The sequence below is a fragment of the Apostichopus japonicus genome, chromosome 4, assembly GCF_037975245.1.
Source record: "Apostichopus japonicus isolate 1M-3 chromosome 4, ASM3797524v1, whole genome shotgun sequence".
Classification (NCBI taxonomy): domain Eukaryota; kingdom Metazoa; phylum Echinodermata; class Holothuroidea; order Aspidochirotida; family Stichopodidae; genus Apostichopus; species Apostichopus japonicus.
In genome coordinates this window covers 5,963,550-5,985,317 of record NC_092564.1, presented here as the reverse complement: position 1 = coordinate 5,985,317, position 21,768 = coordinate 5,963,550, and the positions used below count along the sequence as shown (strand labels likewise).

General features: G+C 37.9%; 2 protein-coding genes across 2 annotated transcripts in view; one reads left to right on the top strand and one right to left on the bottom strand.

Moving 5' to 3' along the window:
* The window catches only part of LOC139966273 (uncharacterized), a 262,794-nt gene that overhangs the window by 52,826 nt on the left and 188,200 nt on the right, over positions 1–21,768 (bottom strand). The gene's annotated exons all lie outside the window — the stretch shown is intronic.
* Positions 7,709–21,768, top strand: part of LOC139966269 (protogenin A-like) — a 79,896-nt gene continuing 65,836 nt past the window's right edge. The window contains exons 1-2 of the mRNA XM_071969120.1: positions 7,709–8,125; positions 20,377–20,664. Coding sequence (XP_071825221.1) covers positions 8,071–8,125; positions 20,377–20,664 — 343 coding nt within the window. The 5' untranslated portion in view covers positions 7,709–8,070. The remainder of the gene's footprint in view (positions 8,126–20,376; positions 20,665–21,768) is intronic.

The window sequence follows — 21,768 nt, the reverse complement described above, 5'->3', positions numbered from 1 at the left end:
GCCCCCCCCCCAGATTAAAAGTGCTTCCGCCGCCCTTGACCTATTGTCAGTGTTCTGGGGTAGGGCTGTATGTAGGGGAGGGTTTGAGTAAGAGGACTTAGATTCAAAAATTGTGCGATCATTTTCATCGTATTAATTACATTTATCTAGTACATGCTGTAATTCTCTTAGCTCGGCTCATTAAGTATTAGCCACTTGGACGTTCTGATAGATTTGTGGTTAATACATCCCCCCCCCCACCCCGCCCCAGCCGTGTTAACGACCCAAGATCGTCTCGGTGTAAGGGTACTGGGGTTGTGAGTGGATCCAGCAGGCTTGAGTGGGTTACGTTCCCAAGGGTGACTTTCCTTAATTTAACTCACTTCTGATCTGGATTCATCAGCCGTGAATCATGTGATCGGCACAATATACATTTAGCGAGGCAACGTTTTGGAAAGAAGCGGATGAACAGTTGAAACACATTGCAAACCCATGTAAGGGTAATATAAATGTAGCCCTGTCTGTTTTGAGTATTGAGTTTGGACACTACCATGATGGATAACTGGTATGAATCTACCGACGTAATCGGTGAAGTACGCTCGTATGGTACGCCATTTTAACATTTATTCAACAATTACAAATATCTCTAATTCATTTTTTGCATATCCCTAATTCTTTTTAAGATGTCTCTAATTCATTTCCAGATATCTCCAATTCATTTCAAGATATTAATAATTTAAACATATTGAGATATCAGAAATTGAATTCGAGATTATAAGAATTCGAATTCGAGATATATCCAAAATTGAATTGGAGATATCGGGAATACAATTAGAGATATCAAGAATTCGAATTCGAGATATCCAAAATTCAGTTTCCGGTACATAACTGTGACTGTCCTCTGAACTGCATGAACGCGAATAAGTAATCTTATAGCCGTACTTCCACTCCCAAACTTTCTGATTGTAAGGAAAATCGATGACTTCTTGGTATAAGTGAAATGACGGAAACCTTACGGGGAAAAAAGAAGAAAGTTCATGAGCTAAAATTCTAGAAATGTGACAGATACGAAAAAAATGAAGAATATTTGCAGGAAAACCATTTATTTATGCTTGGCCCATCGGTAGTTTATGTGTAGCTCACATTGCCATGTTATACGCATTCATAACACGCCCGTTATCCGGCCTATGCTGCAAGAATCTGAATAATATGCCCTTTAAAACAAGTTTAATTGGCCTTTGTGGCCCTCTTTAGTTTCAGAAAACTGAAAAATCTAAAGAAATTGTCAGGTCCATCTAAAAAATGGGAGTTTGATTTATGGAAGCACTGAATGAAAGTCCCGCTATACAGTGCCAGTCTGCCAGAATTTTTGATATCTCGAATTCAATTTGGATATCTCGAATTCTTTTCATGATGTCTCGAATTCAATTTTGGGTATCTCGAATTCGATTCGAGATATCTTAAATAATGTTTCCACTTTTGATATCTTTGATGTATTTCTTGATATCTTAAAATCAACTTGAGATATCTTAAATAAATATTAAGATATCGAAAATACAATTTCTGATATCTCAAATTGAATCGGAGATATCTGAAATAATGAGAGATATCTTCAATCAATTCGAGATATCTGAAATTAATTGCAGATATCTCGAATTAAATAAAATAAATGTTCCATACGCTCGTGTGGTCCATGTGGACCATTTAAAATATATGCTGATATTCTGCTTATACGAACGGCAGTTGCCGGTGTAACCAGTACAGAGTGTCTCCCTGCAAAGTCAACTAAAAAGATCCCAGTTTTTGTCACATCACAACGATAATAGAAACAACAGCAAAACAAAGACGTCGAGCTTCATTAGTTGTTTTTGTATATACCGCCATCGGTTCAACTCTTCAACTCAACTGCGGTAAAACGTTGTATGGTGTTTAGTACAAGCTGACGGTAACGGACGATCGTTTACAGAAGGATATGCGTTCAAGTGTGTGTATGGGTGGGTGGGTGGGTGTGTGGAAGGGGTCTGACGGGTAAGAGTTGTGAGTGGGAGATGCGGGTGGCAATGGTAGAACTAACTGAGTTACGATCATTAAATTATTATAGGTGTTAGATTTAAATGGTGAGGTCCATGCACTTAGTGCAGGGACCTTAATCTCCTGCAAAAGGATTTACCTCTGTTTCTGCTAGGCCCCACCCGACAGATACACATTTGTAGCTATTAAATATGATTCCACGGCAGGGCTGGTTCGTTCAGCTTGCTTCTTCGGCTTGAACAAACAGTGTGCCAGCGGCAATCAAACGATTAATTTTGTGTCAGTCATATACCCCATATTCTGTCGAAATTCTACTTGTACTCGTATACTCATGTTGTTGCACTCGTAGCCTAGTCTGTCCTCTGCAGAAAACAGTTGAAGATTAAGTAAGCAACAACACTATAAGTACTTCAAATTGGCATATGAACTGTGTATACGATCCGATGTTTGTTGTCGAAAACACGGTCATCCGAAACTAACAGATACGATACGCCCACATACTTGTTATACCTGACAAGCTTATTTCTCCGTAGGGAGTAGGTCCAATTCACGGAACTGGTGAAAACAATTCCTTGGCACGTGTCCAATCGTACAATTATGGGATGGGTGAGAATACAACCAAACTGCTTAAAAGAAGCGCGAAACGACAGACCATTCCAACTACTACGAATAAATATATATAATTGAATATTCTTGAAGGGTAGTCTCACATGATTCACTTCTGTCAATTTACCTTTGTTCGTCCATATAGTGTATCAGTTGTAAACGGCTTTGATAAAGCGAGAGAAATAATAATATATTCACGCTTTTGAATATTTCACGAAAGACCAAGGGCTACCGTATTATCACGGTATAGATGGGGGGAATATACTCGGAAAATTCAACGGATTATAATGTTCACGCAAATTGAGGAATCCTGCTACAAATATGCAATTAAGGATAAAGTATTATTGTATTTTCTCTTTGAAAATAAGCATCGTTAATGTCCCTTGGAGCCGTACGTTGTATGCATGAACCTGTGATACAATGTCTGAAGCATAATTGTGGAATATTTTCAACACTTCAACGGTAGAAGCCCTAATAGAACGGGAATAAATTATTTACAGAAAGGGAATAATAAAAATATTGAGGAAAGTTTCAGGTTTAGAGACATGGCTGCGTAGGCTGTATAGTTTGTGGGGAAAACACTGATGGTGAAGAGAAGTGTTGTTGCAGTTTGTTTTTGTGAGGAGGGCTGAGGGAGGGCAGAGAGGGGAGGGGGGGGGGAGGACCTAATACTGGTTATATACTGAACACGAACTTAATATTTTGGTTCAAGGCTTAATTGGACAATTTTGACTAAGAATAATTGATTTAAGTTGTCAGTAGTTCCTATTTATAATAACGAAGTATTACACATCCTGTACGGTGGATAATTCACATCGCTAAGTTAATTGATTTTTACTCTCTTTAGGATGCATCCGAATATACGGCTGGAGAAAGACATTTATTTTCATGTGTTATAGAACGTGTTAAAGCTATATTGTTACCAGTCGTGGTTGTATTTCTATGGCCTTATTCCACTTTTATTTCCTTGGCATCTTTGGCTCATAAATCAAAGTGGCTTAACACATTTACCATTAGGTTGCCCCAGCCCTCAGAAGAAATACATTGGAATTCTGGTTTGTATGACTTCGGATACAATATTGTATTTTTTGTCCGAGGACAAGGACAGGCTCTTTATGGCATTAAATAAAAAAGAAAACTACCCCCCCCCCCACTCCCCAATGGATCATAGATAGACTGAATTTGTGTAGACTTCATGATTGAAGTTGAGTAAAAGTTGCAGAATATGTCATCGTAACGGCGGACTTGGAAAGCTATTTATTTAGAAACAATCTTAGCACTAAAAATATTCCATTATTTATGGTCCCGGTATATCAACACTTTTTTGGGGGTCTAAGTTGAGTTTCCATGTCTTGTTATGGTTCTCCAGATACACTATAGCCTAGATACTAAATAATGTCGGTTGGGTATAAACAACATCAAGTTTACCTTAGATTTCTCGTTTTTCGAATTTCTATATTTTGCAACTTTGACACAGATCTTTCTGTTCCTGTTGACGAGTATATGTTATTACATTGGAACTGATCTTATATGCATCTGTGCATAATGCGACTCACCGTGGTCAGCGGCTAATAGTCAAAACAGCTGGATTTAAGTTTAAAATTCACTCAGATGAAATAATACAGAAATCTATAGAAAACTGGTATGAGCCTATAGTGTTATATTATGTCATAATACATTGTATCGTATATCATGTTTATAATGTAGCCCATAATATTACATTTTCTTCTGAACTAATTGAGGAACAGGCAGTCAGTATTGCTCCCAAATTACATATATAGCATTGGCTAAAAATTTGCTAACATTTGTCAATAGTATACTTTCCTGGAGGGTAAAGTTCAATTAAACAATTAAATGTCCGCATAATACAAGTCCGGGGAAAAGGCTTTGAGGGTGGCAGTAAATTACTTGTTGAAATCTGGGCATCACTGACCATTACTACATTCTAGCAATTGTAAGAGCAGCGACGATTTGATGACCTTTAACATGAAGATGTAAAAGGAATTTACTGATAGAGTTCTTGAAGTGTATCTTGGAATCATTATAGGCCCCGATGCCAAAATGCGGCGGTACACATATAGGCCCTAGAGCTGGCTTCATTATCAAATTTGCCAGAAATGAAGAAATTAGACTTTTTCCTTATTTTTTTGATGGTGAATGTCTTGAAAATCAACTTACAGACACAGCTGGATTATCCATTGACTTAGAATTTCCTATGTTCTTAGACAAATGACACATGCACATCATAATTTAGTCAGCATTCAAAGAATGGGTTAACTCAGTGATTACATATACACTTGCATCATGCACTTAAATTACGAATCTCATTTCTACAACAAAACGACGCCGCTGCCAAATCATATGGTCTTTGGACAATTGCCAAACAAATATTTGAATGGAAGCCCACTCTGAACAAAATTGGCAACACTATAATAATGTCGCGTGGATTCTTATAGTTTTAGTGTATATGATAATGTTTACACTGTGAGTCATTTGATGGCGGAAATTATGTCTGTAATGACATAATATTTACAATAGATACAAAAACCAGTTTTCTTTAAATGCTTTTATCGAAAAGACAAGTGCATACTAGGTTTTGACATTTTACGTATACACTTCAATTAAATTCGATATATATATATATATATATATATATATATATATATATATATATATATATATATATATATATATATATATATATATATATAACTCTTTACCAATCGACTATACTAAATTATATATCTATACATTTGCTTCTGAGCCTTTTGGCCAAGATCATGTGATCGCGTGTATATGTAAGAAGACAAACGCCTACAGTGGAATTACGACCTTCCTTACCGGTTTCGAACCTCTGGACATACAACCAGCGTCCATAGCCTTGTGGTTAGGGTGTCCGCATATAATTAAAGCGACAGGCCCGGGTTCGAATTCCGGTGCAATTCTTAAAGGTATATGTATTTGTACCATTATGATCCCCTCCAGGGATGTGTTGGTGGTACATTTATGTTTCAAGTGAATTCACGGGTTAAAATTTTAAGGGATTTGGTTCACTATGCATGGATGGGTTGGAAATGTTACTCTGTACCGATTGTAAACTTGTGGTCCTTCCCCAGAGAAAAAGCTTAGACGTTTAAACGTCGAATAGTGCATTCTGTTTGTTTAGAGTCCAGGGTTGGGCAACGTTTTTGAATGAATGGGCCAGATATATAAGGAGTGAAAAATTGACTGGGCCGCACCTAACCAACGACCTGCTGTTGATTTCAAACTTATGATTCCGAGGACTTTCAATCAATTGGTGTGTGTATACTTAATCTGTTTTTCACAAGAACATAATGTCAATACAGTACAGTTGATAATTAATGGGGATAATAAGCCTACCTGACAGCATCATAATTAGTGCCGATAAATTCTAAGCAGCTAGCTCGTTTTTTTGTGATGATGTAAAATATATTGATTTTTTTCTTTTTCTTGAGACATCTCACGGGCCGCCAAAAAATCACTGGCGGGCCGCATGTGGCCCGCGGGCCGTAGGTTGCCCACCCTAGGTTTAGACTATAAAGTTGGTCTGTACTGACTGAAGCTCTAAACGAAGGTTGTGCTCATTTACTTTTGATATTTTTGTGAGGTTGAAAAAAAAGGGAAAGGGATTTGGTTTAAAATTCAATCCTTCACTTGCTGAACGTAGCCCATACCCCCGCCTGCTGAACCTTTCCCTCAACTGACGATGGGAGCCCCCTCCCCTAAAGCCCAAAATATCATAATTGGTAATTATTTTAAGCATCCCTGCCTACACTTTATGTGTGAAGCAAACCTCCCCAAGCCCAACATAGACAACATATATTCTCCAAGTTAACATTGACTTCTGTGCATGGACTCACATACACCCCCCCCCCCCCATTCAGCGATGTTTAATTTAACATATTCGTTTGTCACAACTGTGGCATGGAACTATTACCAGACTTCTCCAACCCAATATCTCGCTAGCCAGTGGCGTAGGAAGGTACATTTGAGTGGGGGGGGGGGGTGAAGACTGATGGCCGGCCTGGGGGAGGGGTCTTTGGAATTTTTTGCATTTCCAGGTGGCCTCAGATGCAATTTGGTGCAATATAGCACTCTTCAACACCCACTCCATTTTGTAAACTTAATTTTGTATTTTCACCTGGCCTTAGATGCAATTTGGTGCTCCAAATGAGATTTTTTTTCTCATTTGGAAATGTTGGTTTTCTGACTTGCGAACCGGGGGGGCGGAATGATACTTCCGCCCCTCCACATTTTTTTACTGGAGGGGGGGGGCTGGCGCCCCCAGCCCCCCCGGTTCCTACGCCCTTGTCGCTAGCACTTATTCTTTCCGATAAATGATGATTTCGTTCATTCAGGGAAGCATTCCTTACTTATACCTTTCCACGCTATGCTGCATGATTCACATCTTGGTACTACCGCACACGTACACGACAATCTTTTTCTTTCCATTCATGTTCACACACTGCTATGATTAAACATGAGTGTTCATGCTGTTTCCTGCATTCTCAACGTTTCATTCATAAATTGTCAGCTTTGAATAGTATGACGTAGACCAATTGTCAAATGAGTTGACAATCACAACACAAGATCTACCTACGCTGTAGGTATGCGGTAACAGAAGTCACTCATTGTCAAAATGTAAACAAACTGGCATGTAACATGTGAACATTCCCTAATGTATGAATACAACACATTGCTGTGAGTAGTCGACCTTTCACATTACATGCCAAAATCGCTTTGCTGAGGGAAATTTGAAGTCACAACTTGGAAATTACCACCGTAATCAGGTAACGGACCTTCTTAGAGAGAGTAAATCCAATCAGAGGGAGGAAACGGTAATACTGGAATAGCCCAATGTCAAGGCATTCGACCTATCCACGTGAAGGACAGGTCAGGAGAAGTCCAAAATGCATTGACCAATGCCAACGGATCTTTGTTATTGTAAGAGTGACGTTACGTACAAAGTTAATGGCTTCCACAGTTGTTTCTACTCCCTTTAAACTGGTAACGAAAAAACACATTTGAAGTATATTTGTACCTAAATATATATTAATCGTAATAAAAAGAAGGAATATACTTATTTCAAGCTACAACTATGCATAATGCGGTACTTTTGGGAGCTGCATGTGAACTTTCGTAAAAATATGTAAATTTTGATTGGTTATAATTTGGTTATATCCTTTTGAATGATCTACTTTGGAAACTGCTCGCATAGAAATGAACATGACCGATTGCTGGCAAACTGTATTAGCTTACACAATAACTACAGTACAGTGTACTGACCAAATAGCTTGACCATCACACACTGTAAATACTTGTTTTGTTATTCCGAGCTAATAAGAGACGGACGGAGATGACCATTTTTGATCCTCGGAAATTTCGGATTATTGTCAGTTCTTTGTGTTGGGACTGTATCTAGCCGTGTAAAAGATGACAGCGGAGCGTTTGTGGTTGTCATTTGTAGCAATTTATTTATTGATTACAGGTAAATATGTCACTATTTCGCCGTCCGTGTAAAAGCATTTTATGTTGCATCCAAGGCTAACAGAGGCCAAACAGTTAGGCCAGTTAGAATATGACCTTACACTGTTACTTGTTAGTGTTACAGTTAGTTACACTGCTACTAGTACTAGCTAGTCGTGAGGATTGGCAAAATGCCTAAGAAAAATAGCCCCGCATAATGTAACTCCAAGTTCATCAAAGAAATACATCATCGCATTATATCATACTTCGACTTAAATTTAGTTGGAGCCCAACTGTAGATAAGACCTGGAAGGGTTAATCATAGGCTGAGGTCTAGGCCTACCATAACAATAACATTAACAAATAACAGTTACAATAATAGTACACCTAAGCAGCTTAGCGGTAATCACTGGCCCAGGGTAAGCTCTTGGTCCAAGGGCCTAAGCTAGTCCAACTTGTGTAACGGTGATATGACTGTGTTGGTTGATGTGTAGTAAGTACTTATGTTATAGTACATAACTGCACTGATATTGCTGTAACTTCAGTTCTTGTGTAGGCCTAGCTGTAGGCTGTAGCATTGGACCTAGGCCTAGTAGTAGCCATCGTTTGAAAGGCAAATTTTAAACCCCAACTATTTTTTGAAACTCAGTTTTAATCTGCATAGCTGCCAGTTACCGGTTAAATACATAGCCTAGGCCTCGCTTTAGGCCTATGGAAGTATAGTACTCTTGGTTGTGCTAAAATTGATTTTGGTTCAAATTTTGTCATTCCTGTATGAAAACGAGATGTTTCAATAATAGATATGCTTGTATCCTTCTGTGTGCTAGGCCTAGAAGTGCATATTCATTCAAAGCACCTAGCAAAGTACCAGTGAAGTCAAACATACACATAGATTTTGGGTTGTAGAAAAGACTGTAGCCTACAGAGGAGAACAAACTTCTGACCATGAACGAAGTTGGACCCTGATGCAACAGTTACTTTTTGTCGTCCTTACTTAAAGTTGTCGTACTGTGCAACATGCATTTCGTACATGCCATTTGCTGGTAAATATTGAACAAAGACTCTCTCTCTCTATATATTTAAATCATACTTAACGTTGAAACAAACCATGACCCATACTCAGTGCTCCAAAAAAAGTTTGAAAAGTGGTAGCCTGTTGGGCTTTTGCATTGGAGATTTTGGTAACCCGACGATATTTTGTAGGAGCCCGGACATTTGTGACATACAATAAACACCGATATACGTCAAGGAACACAGTCATGTTCTCCACAGGTATTTCAGTTTCTTTCAAGAAATGAAAAGATATTACGACATTGTTGTTATCTGGTTTACTTCGGTTTAGGTTCATTCCTTTGCTGTAAACTAAGTGTTACCCACCTACCCCCCCCTTTCATACCTCAGGTCACTACAAGTATGGTAAAGCTAGCCAACATTACTACTGTGACGTTTGACTATCAATTGTTTTTAACACCCATGTATATAATAGCAGTGCCAAGTGCGTTCAAACAGGCAGTAAAAACAAAGCAAACTTCATTAGATTCAAAATTCCCTCAGGTCAATAACATATGGACTTTGCCCACCCAATTTCATGTTCAGATGTACTGGTTATGTACTGTACAATTGTCTGTGACATAAAACTCAGCCGCTGATTGGCTATTAAAGTTACAGGTTCTGGGAGTAATTACAACTTTTTCTTGGCCGTCACAGCTCCTTTGTTTACTCTACATACACTTAAAAGTTTGCAAAAATGTCCAAAAAAGAGTTAGAAAACCCCAACTAGGACAATACACAGATATCAAATTGGGCAGCCTCCCAGTAAAGTCACCTTCCCCTCTTAGTTTTAGTTAAATTTTGATCTATTTTGTTTAAACGCTTCCAATGTGAAAACTATTTGCATATCTACCTTTTCCCTAACTCTGCTTAATGTAAACATTGCTAGTCTGCTTGTCACTATATTTTGCTTACCTGCAAGAGCGGATCAAGCTTGTCCTCTCCCACCACCTATCTCAACACACTGGTAGTATCAAAAGTCACTATATAACTTAGGCCAGCAGGGTTTCCCCTGGTTTTCATTTTGTGAGGTGGCCCCCTCTCTGTTTTTTGCAGCTGCCTTGCAAAAATATTACCGACATCTCCGCCTCTGTTCCAGAGAAGCTGATTCAATGCAATGATTGCAATCCAACTTTTTTAAAACCACAAAATCACAAATATATTCCCTGTCTGTTAAGATGCTGTTGGAAAATTGCATTTGTGAAACTACACAAGTACAGTAGTTGTGTAGAGTAAACCATATCATATTTTATTTATGGTGTATATTCCGTACATATTATTTGAGTTGCTTTTGTCGTTTGGAGTTAGAATTCTTTTGTCAGTTTATTCTTTCCTATGATCTATTTGATATTGTCCTCATTCCTGCCAGAGTTTAAAGAACTGTGCTGTTGGACGATGAATGCATAATTTGATGTCTTTGTAGCACAGATTAAATCTTAGAAGGCAACTTAGAAAAGTCAAAGTCTGGTACCTTCCCCATTCCTCAATCAAACTCCAATCTTATGGCCTGATATTTGATTCAGTTTTGAAGTTGTTTACTGAGAACTTCGGGTAATTCAATACGTGTAGGGGACATCTGAATCCTTTTAGTCTTGCCCCATACAGAAGTTGTTTGTGATTTAAAACTTCTCTTTGATAGTGTACGTTGTCTGTTCTGGGTCATATAGAGAAGGGCATTTGGATAGTAGAGAGGATACCTCTGGATAGGCCTCTCAGATAAAGGTAACATAGTGCAAACAAGGAACTAAATCTCTCAAAGTCAAAGCAAATGTACAGTGAACCCTACTTTTTCAATCCAATTTTTCCTTGTGAATGAAGGTCAACTGTTTTAAACAGGATTGTGGTGTTTAAGTATTTTAGTGTTGCGCCAATAAATCGTTTGCGATATCGGTGTTGGTTGATTTTTGTAATATCGGCGGCAGCAAATCCACTTCTTGTTACTTTTGATGATTTAATAATCTGTTCTAAAAACCCCATTTCTTTAGCCTCAGTTTCGATTGCGATTAATAGCCAGTGGTCAATATGCCAATTAGCTGGTCAAAGAAACAAGACAAGTGCTGAAAAATAATTACCAATAACGATCTGTAAGCAGACCAGTCAGGCCACTTGACGTTACATAGCAGTCTTTGTTGCGCGTTGTAGTAAATTACACCGGTCTGGCCGCTGTATTACACAAATGAACACAACATAATTAAAACTGAACATATCCACTGACACCTGCGTTGCCCTTGCAAATATTCTTGGCATGAATCCAAGAAACTTATTGCACAATCAATGTTGTGGTAGCGCAGATTCAGACCTTCGAACAATGCACAGCGGTCAAACACAATGTAAGAAGTAACTTATGTGAGGTTAAAAAACATTTGATAAAACAATGTAAAGTAGTAGCCTATCACATTAACTTGCACAGTGCTTCGGAGGTTCCGCTGAGATTAAAAGTCGAAAAACACACTCCTAAATAATTCCATGAATTGTGTATCTTTTTATAAGCTGCAACGAGTATCATGGATACAGTTTGTTAAAACATCAATGCATAGTGCAACTTATATTTTGAGAATAAAGTTTGTGTATCACAATTTGTTGCCGGTTGCTTTAAAAAATATTTCAAACACGAAGCACTTGCTAATTTTGGTGAGGCTTAGTCGATTATTATCGCCGGCTAATGGTATGATATAATTTTTTAAGCGATTCAGTTCTAATTGTACGTGCAATGTTTGTGAATAAACTATTTAATGCATCGTCAAAAGTGGCCATTGCAGCTTAAGTTTTTTAATCGACATTGCCTAAAAAGTTATTTACATACTGTAATGGGAAAGGGGTTGGAGCTGGCCGCGGTTGGGCTGACTTGCCCAATGAATGGGGAAAAGGGAAAGTTCGCTCAACTTTTGGATAAAACATGAATAAAATGGCATTGGGTAATTGTGAATTGTAACTTACAACAGGGGCTTAATAAAAGTTGTGAGCAAGTACTAACTAGCCCTTATAGGATTGTTCTAGTGTCGTGTTCTACAGCATTTAAATTAAATCAGTTGAGAAGTGCATTACTTTGTGATGGCTTTTAGTCCTGTTTTTCACCTGTTTTACCTTGTTTTACCTTATTTTTACCTTGTTTTACCCTGTTGTTTTACTGTATACTTGTTTTACCTTACATTGATTTCTGACATTCTCAGCATATGCATACAGCATTTAAGAAATGTTAAGAATAGTATGTTTCATTACTCAATACTGAAATGTTTTAGTTAATGAGAAAATTTAGGAAATTGTCATAGTTTGTTCATTTATTACAAAGTCTTAGTTTAGGGAACGTGTGGTAGATGGGGGGCCATTGGAAAAGGGTTGCTTCTAACAGCTTTTAATTTGATCATAATTAATTCTTTTTAGTGAATACACAGAAGTTAATTGATTGCAAATAGATATTTTTCACCACAGTTTACGTACCTTTTGCTTGCCCTCTCCATACCGAACTAATTAGTACCAAACAAGTTGCATAAAGTGAATGACAATTTGAAAGCCATCAAAATCACAGATTTCTGCTTAAAATGTATGTATTGAGATATCCGAGTGTTCAATGAATCAACAGTAGTTTGCAATATGACATACTTAGGACCTACAGTATAAATGTGAATGTTATTCTTCAAAACTTTGTGATTTGTCTGTCTCCAGTTTGTGGATCTTGAGTTACAATTTGAAAAATAACTTTACCTTTATGTGAAAGTGACTTCCCTAGGCTAGGCCTGTTCCATAGTTGTGTAGAGAGTGTAATTATAGTTGTGTGGGTGATGATCCATTACACAGATGTGTATTATTAACACTGAATGGCTATAACCATCTCAGTTGTTGTCTTAGACCCACCCGATGCATTTTCTCTCTCATCTTAACTTACTCTTCAGTTCCATGCAAGACGTAATTAATGACTTTTTAAATATTTTTCTTTAGAATTCGGTGTGTGTGTGCGCTACCTTGTTTTAATATTGTATTTCAGTCATGTAAGAATGCACACGTAACAAGCATGTGGTACCATGGGTTTTGTTCACACCATTGAAAGGATTAAAGGCGCAATTTTCAGATATTATGAAAGTGATGTTTGCCTTTCACTGAAGCATGTTTCTTGTGCACCTGATGACTTTTGCTGGAGTGAAGAACGAATGGAGTTGTCTTTTGATTTTGGTCAAGTAAAAGATAGTTTCTTCTTGTCAAGTATCAGTGGCTGGACTTTTTCTATTCTATTGTATATATATATATATATATATATATATATATATATATATAGCGGAAAGGCCCGTGGTTCGAATCCCGGTGGAGGCTGAAAGTTTTTTCACTGTTCTTGATTTTCCAACTCATTACGATTTTCATTTATGTATATGTATATATATAAATATATATATAAATACAGTACTGTATATATACAGTACTTATCACAGGCACTGTAAAAAACAATTTATTGTATGTAGCAGAAAGCTTGCAGAATAGAGGGAACAGTGATGAGGAATACAGCCAGGCTTTGAAGGGTTTCATTCACAAATCTGGTTGATGGCAGCTCAGAGGATCTCCAAATAAATTTTATACAGATAGACATAATAACTTTTTCATTAGCTAAGGATGTTCAAATTGGTTCTGCTGGTACAACCTGCCATGGGTGTTGATTTAAACGTAAAAGATTGTGCTCCCTTTTTGGGTTTCAAGTCGAAAGATAACTTAGGAAGAACCATCATTAATATTGCATAGATATTGCATAGATATCTGCATCAGATTAGCACCAACTAAAGTGTGATATTGTCTGCAGGTAGGAGACCGTGCGTAAATGTACATTGCAAAAGGTCGCAACTGGGTTTAGTAATGTTCGAAGATTAGGAAATATTTTAGGGATATTCCCAATGAAATTTCTGTCAGTTCTACAGGCATTTCCCATCATCCATCCAGCTCTACAAATGGAGTAAAATATAATAAATACTTTTGCCTATCTCTGGCCCACTACTGGGTCAACATACTTTTTCTTTGAATCTGGAATTTATGCTTAGATGATTAGGGAATGCAGTCGTTTTCTCACTTTCACTAATTTTGCTAAATGTCTATAGGACCATTGGGCTTTGTAGATTCCCGGATAGGTTACTGCAACATTTGGACTTCTTCATTGATTCCTTGCCAAAGGCACCTATTTGATGTCATGTGTGTGTGCCTACAGGTATGGAACCTATGTGACACCCTGTCGTAAAACATGATAAACTTGAAAATATTGTAAACTCCAAAAGTAAAGCTTGGAAGAACCTCATACTTGGTATGATAGTGTTCTTAGTTGCTGTTTACAAGTTAATTTTGGTAGTTGGGTCTACTTCATTTCATGCAGTTTCAGTTTGTCAGGTACACACTACAATATGTACATGAAATAATCATGAATAATACATACAGTCAGTCAAAAGAGGAAATGAGTTTGAGATAGAGCTTATCTACTCCTGTGGTGGGGTGGGTGACTTGAACACACCTAGCCCTTGTCAGTTGTCACAGTCTGAGCATCAGGGGTCAATAGGTTATCTGAAATGGTCTTTTATGCCCCCCATTCTCTGCAATAATAGATGCTTTTAGGGAAAGTTGTCAAACTATCTCAGAGAGAACAAGCAATGCCATAACTTTCTCATTGCTTAATAACAATTGTTAAAGGGGTTGGTGGCAGGTAGCGTTCGATTTAGTGCCCCTTTTTTGGCGTTGCAAAAATGCTACACATAATTGGTTTTATATAGCAATTGACCAAACTTGTATAGCAGTTTCCAGCCGGCAATAGAATTGCCCATTTTGCGAATGTTGATTCTAGTAGTATGAACTGGACACTAAAAGCTGCGAGTAGATGTTGTGTCATGTTGTTCTTGCTTGCATTTATTCATTCATGTGAAAAACAACTAATTTTGTACTTTAGCCAAGTGTCCTTCACATCCAACTCCAACTTCCATTTTTTACACTGTGGTGAGAGTTCATATCATAGAGGTAGGAGAGTTCAATCAGCCTTTTTAAGAATGCGGGATTCTGAGTCGGGCAGACACAAACTTTTTGTTTTCTTTTTTAGAAACAAACCCCAAGTACACACACTCACAACTAGTCATATGCAAAACATAACAAAACATATTTTGGAATGAACATCTCTCTTTTCCGAAAAAAGACGAACTACAACTTCTTCAAGATTAGAAGAACCTAAATTTCTTCCAATCCTAGGATGATTGAATTTGTTTGACTTTGAAAACAAGTAAATCATAACAATCATTGAGCACTGTACAGAGTTAAGGATATTTCCATTACAGAGATTTTCAAGCTAAAAATAGTCAATGATGCTTTTACAAATTTCCCATGATTTGATTGGCTAATAGTCCCTTACACATTTCTGGAAACATTCTTGCATCTGTGGTATATATTAGTGTTTACACGGGTCCAAAAATCGGGAACCGGATACCCGAGGGCCGTTACCCGTCGGGTATCCGGGTACCCGGAAAAATTTGTTTACCCTCGTGTATCACGATTTTCAAGAAATTACCGTCATATTGGATGCTGTAATAAATGCATTATATTCTCTACTGACAATGTTTTCATGTTCAAATACGTAGGTGTAAGATAAGTTATTAAACCTCCCTCAATAATTTTTATTTCCTTCTGTTTCTTTCATTAACTTGTTAATAAATAAATTATTTAATTATAATTAGCATTACTACTAACATCGCACTGCCGCCGCTGCTTATGCTAGCTCGTGCACGTTTATTGGATCAAACCATATAAATATCCAATTTAGCTCTTAAACAGTTTTTAATACTACTTCTATCTATTATGCAGGCCCATGGTTCTCATTAGCCACGAGATTGCGCGATTCGCGCAATTTGATCGCATTTGGAATAAACGATTAGTAAAAAGCCACTTGCGATTACTATTTTTTAGTTATCCCGTCTATAATCCATAAACATCGCGTAAAATTCCTTGTCAGCCTTTCCTTCTTTGAAATAAACGAATGAATAAATAATAATTTCTTCCACATGGTAGCCTAACACCACACTAAGTCAATGAGAAATCTAGCTAAGCCTAACCATCTGCTTATTTTCTGGAGATGTGACGCAGTTATATAAGACATCCATGGAATACTTTCGTTATTGCTGTTACGTCCGACCACATGGTTGCCTAACACCACACTAAGTCAATGGGAGTAGTCTAGCCTAGCCATCTGTTTATTAGCTGAAATTGTGACGCAGTTATAAGATATCTATGGAAAGCTTTCGTTATTGCTGTTATCTTCGAACACATGGTAGCCTAACACCACACTAAGTCAATGGGAAATCTGCCTAACCATCGGTTTGCCATTTTTTTTTTTTTTAAATCACACTTTGCTTAGGATTCGGGTAATAAATTAGGAACCGGGTAGTATCACGTCGGGCGGGTACCCGGGTACCCGGATAACCCGTGCAAACACTAGTATATATTGTTTAACAACAACTTTTTGCAACATTCAGAAGGCAGGACTCTGCGTCGTCACGTCCTGGGAGGAGGCAATGTTTTAGCCAGGGAGGTAAAATCTTCAAATTATGTGAGTCTGGATGGACACAAGCTGTTTTATGAGAGGAACAAACCCCAATACACACTTACAACTAGGCCTATGCAAGAGATAACAAAGTACATGTTTGACTCAACATATTTGTTTCTTTCTTTTCAAAAAACCACAATTTCTTCTGAAATGAACCACAATTTCTTCAGATCTTACAGTTGAATCAATTTGTTTGAAAGCAAATCATAACACTCAACCCCAAGCTACAGGGTTAACAACACTCCCATTATGAGATTTTCATGCTGAAAATAGTCAATGATGCTTTTCCAAATTTCTCATGATTTGATTGGCTAATAGTCCCTTACCCTTTTTTGCAGACATTCTTGCATCTAAAGTGCTCAATGAACACAAAAGTATGCAACTACTTGTACAGTAACATTTCTTTCCCCTGTGTAGAGATAGTTAAGTTTGTGGTATAGGCTATCATATGTGTGCACTCAAATATAACATTAGGTCTTATTGTCACATACTGTACTCATTTTTCGACAACAAGCACTATCTATGGTACAAAGATGCACTTGAACTTTTTCTGAGACTGTCAGGTAATACTTAAAACATTACTTTTGAACACAAAATGTTATGAGCAGAAATAATTTATGAATTTTATGGGAAGATATCATCTCTGATACTGTAACTGAAAACTTTTTTTCATCTCATAATACTTTTGTTCTCTCCGTATTGAGAGTTGCTAATGTAAAATGTGCATTCATACCACAGTAATTTCTTCATTGCAAACTTGTGTAAATTTTCACGGTCAATTTGACCAGCCACGTGCTTCAGTTATAATTTTTTTTGTAACTACAACGGCAGACTACTCCATACGTCGTCAGAAATAGCCATTGAAGCTTGAATTTTGTTGATCGTCATTGCGTAAAATGTTGTTCATTCATACTTTAAAGATTCCTAAATCCTATTGGTCCATTCAGGTCAGCTGACCGTGGTTAATCCTGTGAGTAACGCACGGTAAAATTACGGGGCATTACTTTAATAAATCTTTGGTTATATGTAACCAAAAATGTTTTGTTTTATGATTTTTCCCCTACACAAATGGTAGTGTATGAATGAACGGGGTTAATCAACGGTCTAGCGTGCGTTACTCACATGATTAATGCACTCCCGGTGTTAATGCTATCGCTGGATGCACTCGGGCTCCGCCCTCGTGCATCGCTTGCATTATCCCCCGATCGTGCATTAATCCTGTGAGTAACGCACGCTAGACTGTTGATTAACCCCTTATTTATGTACTGTAATGGGAAGGGATCATCAAACTGACTACTGGGGTTGTGCCGACTTGCTGATAGAGGTTGGGGAAAAAGGGAAAATTCTTATAACTTTGAATAGAACTTAGAAATAAAATTGCATTAGGTAATTATTTATGGTGATTTATAATGGGTTCTTCAAGTTGTGAGCCATTACAAGGCATTGTAGGGGGCGGGGAGTTATCCTGATTTATACGTAATATTTTATGCATCATTTCTTCATACAAACATTACTGCGAACATTGACACGAAGAAAGAGTTCAGGGACACGAGTGGGAATTGTGGGATTCTAGTTACATCAAGCTACCATACAGTAGCTGCGATGTGAAGTGTATTACTCGCAGTGCCTCGCTGTATTGTTATGCAAGTCCGGTGCGGAAAGAACGTTTTAGTATAATGTTACTCCACCTGTCCAACACTGTTTTCAATGAATGTGATAAATCTCAAAGACACACATATGCATGTAGCTGGCTGTGAAGAGATCGGTTCGATTTGTTCAGCGATTGTAGTCAGAGTGATGTCTGTTTTTAATACAACTATGAATGAATCATATTGCAGCTCACGGTTTGTGTTTTTCTTCCCAAAATATTTGCGACGAATATTGCCAATTGCCATCAGATCCTCGTTGTGTGCGATTTTTTTCCCCACTCATTTGCAAATACTGAATAAATTGGCAAATATACTGCCTCATATTTTTGCGCTATACATTTTAAAATTTGCAGCGCAAGTACAGAGAAGTGTGTTGCATTTTGTGGGGCTATACCAACTAAATCGAACGCTGGTGGCAGGACTGAGTTGTAAGCTCAATTAAGTGATTTCAAGAAAATGCATACATGTGTACATAAAGCATCCATATGACTATATTCCACATTGAAGAAGTACTGTTTTTTGTAGTTGAGTGGACAGTTTATGGCAAGGAATTACAAAGCCGTCTGGCTTTCTCATTTTGTCCTTGTCAACATTAGAGGTAACTTAATACTCAACTGCCACTGATTTTGAAATTGAATCACATTAACTCTTTGTCTGAGGACAAATTTTTACTGGTTGTCTGTTGTGTGAGATGACCAAATTTCTGTTCTAACAAACCAAAATAAGCTATGCAACTTGTGGGACAGACACCAGTTGTTTACCTCCAATTCAGATTTGCAGTGTAACTAAATACTGCACCTCCAAACAGATAAAGTGGTATCACCCCCCAGATATTGGTGTTCCGTTCACCAAACCTACACATCTCTCCGACAGTGTACATATTGGTCTTTGTTAGTTTGCTACATTTTGTTGGATGATGACATTTGCTGATCTGTCAACTAGAAAAAGAATCCTTTAAAGGGTGTGAAGACTCGCCCAAACTTCTTGTGTCTGTATTTTGACCTAGGTTCGAATTAGGTGTAACAGAAGTGTTAGACACCACGATCGATCCCAGAAAATACACACACAGCTTGCTACCAACTGTAATTAGACACTACATAAAGCTACGGTCAATACCCACAACACAGTATACATGTAGCAGCGATGGACATCTCAGCTCTAGATAAAAGATAACAAAGATATCACATTTCATTACTGTCTGCATTTTGTAGTGACAAGAAAAAAACTTGACTTAAAGTTAACTTTTTCAGAGCGCGGCAGGTTTGGTTTGGGGCCAGTCTTCAATATCTTTAAACTTTACCCAACCTTTGTCTTTGCCTCCATTGTAGTTGGATGCATACTTGTATTAGATACAAGTTTGTCTTCTGTCTTTCCTGTCTTCGAATACCTTTGTCTTTGGATTTAAATAAGTCATTAGACACTTATCCTTGACTACTCATCTTCAGACACCTGTCTTCTTCAACACCTTTCTTCAGGATCTTGTCTGGGGACACTTGAGACTTTGAGACATTTCTGACATTAAAAAACCATTAGTTTGGATGTGACACTTTAGACACTATGTATGCCTTTCAGGGTTTGGTGTCCAGAGGTTGTCAGACATTTCCTTTCTCGAGAGTTAAGTTCTCCTTCTCAGGATCCTCTCAAGTTTTGGAATCTCCCTGGGCAGGTACCTTCCGTTATCCACTGTCAGTAGAATTGACTGAATATGTAACTTCATTGATTAATATTCGTGCATTTAATTTTGATATATTTTTCTTTGATATAGTTGTTGTAAGGTCTGATATTTGAACCTCTGTAGTAGCAATATTAGCAAATTTTGACAAATGTGCATGGGTGAGATTATCAAGTCAGGTAAACAAGGGATTACCTTTAGGCTTAAACTGTCTCGACATGATAAATGCACGTAATAGATTTAAAGAAAGCAGTTTGATTCCTTGCCAAAGTTAATTTATCTTTGTGATGGTGTATGTGTGTGTATGTGGTGGGCTTTCAAGTAATGTTCTTCTTTCTTTTCGTCTCTTGCAGTTTCGTCATCATTTCATGAATTTAGTTTCAGCGTATCCCCAATCGATTTGATAGCCAAAAGTCACCAGTTTGTGCTCTGGGAATGCAGAGCTCAAGGGGAGGAACCAATCACATACACCTGGTACTTTGAAGGAGCAGTCATTAATGAGACGGACAGGACGGTGCTGGAGAATGGCACCCTTCAGATCTTAAGCGTGTTGTCCCGAAGGGACAGTGGAAGTTATAGGTGCTGTGCAACCAATCCATTAGGTGTCCTCTGCAGTCTCCCTGTCAGCTTGACTGTTGCAAGTAAGTAGAAACAGCGGCTGCTGGGAACTTCCTAATGACCTGACTAATAATGTGGATGCTGTGGGTATTACATCTATCTATCTATACATACATCTGGCAACACTAGGCATACAATGTTGCCACCCTTAAATATACTGGCTGATGTTTTGGTAACAGGATGCTCCTATACCAGTCCCCTTTAAATATTCCCCAAGGAAGGGTTTTTTGGAAGTAACCTATGCAGTCGAGTTGGCGTGTGTGCGTGCGTCTGTCTGTGTTTGTGTATGTGACGCCCTAGCTTGAGAACACGATATCTCCAGATTGGAAAACATCTACAGTTCTCATATTTTGCATGTGGCTGTCCCATAATGAATACAACAATCCTATTGTTTTAGGAGGATGTCAAAGGCCATTTGGGAGCAGCAGAGGTCAAATGTCAAAATATCAAAAGTACTTTATGTTGAGAACTTTACCTTCAAAGAGATGATATATATATATTTGCATGGTAGATAATCCAGATGAGAAGTAAAATTGCTCCACAGTTTGGTACAGGTGAAAGCTTATTTAAAGGTTTGCAGAAGTCAAGCCCTACAAACTTTCTGAAGGTCAGGTCTCAATGCAGATGTGAAACTTATGCTGATTTGACTTCCCCATATGTGTTAGCGATTTTACGTAACGAATTTCACCCATTTCTTACGAGTTTTGTAACTTCATCTTGGATCTGCAACACCAAACCAGTAAGTTTTGGGGATTTTGATAACTTCTTTGGTATCGCCAAATAGTGACGTTGTTAGTGTTGTGATTAAACATTCTGAAATCAACATTCTGTGAAATAAGACCTCCCTTTAAGTTTTTACCCTTTTATGATTCCCATGCAAGTGGTTTTGTAACTTCCAGGTGTCTCTTGCACAGAACGTATATAGCTGGACTGCAGGAAGTGTTACAGTTTGCTGCATGCGGTGGTCACTTCACATCCGGACGTATGAGTTTTGGTTTTTATTGAAAATGGAACACTGTGCTGTAGTGTAGGTAGTATTAATTGGTGTTTTATATTAGACCGGCAGTTTGTTCCAATAAAATGGTGAAGTAAAGAATAGAACCATGTCAAGAGTTGGGGGAGAGTAG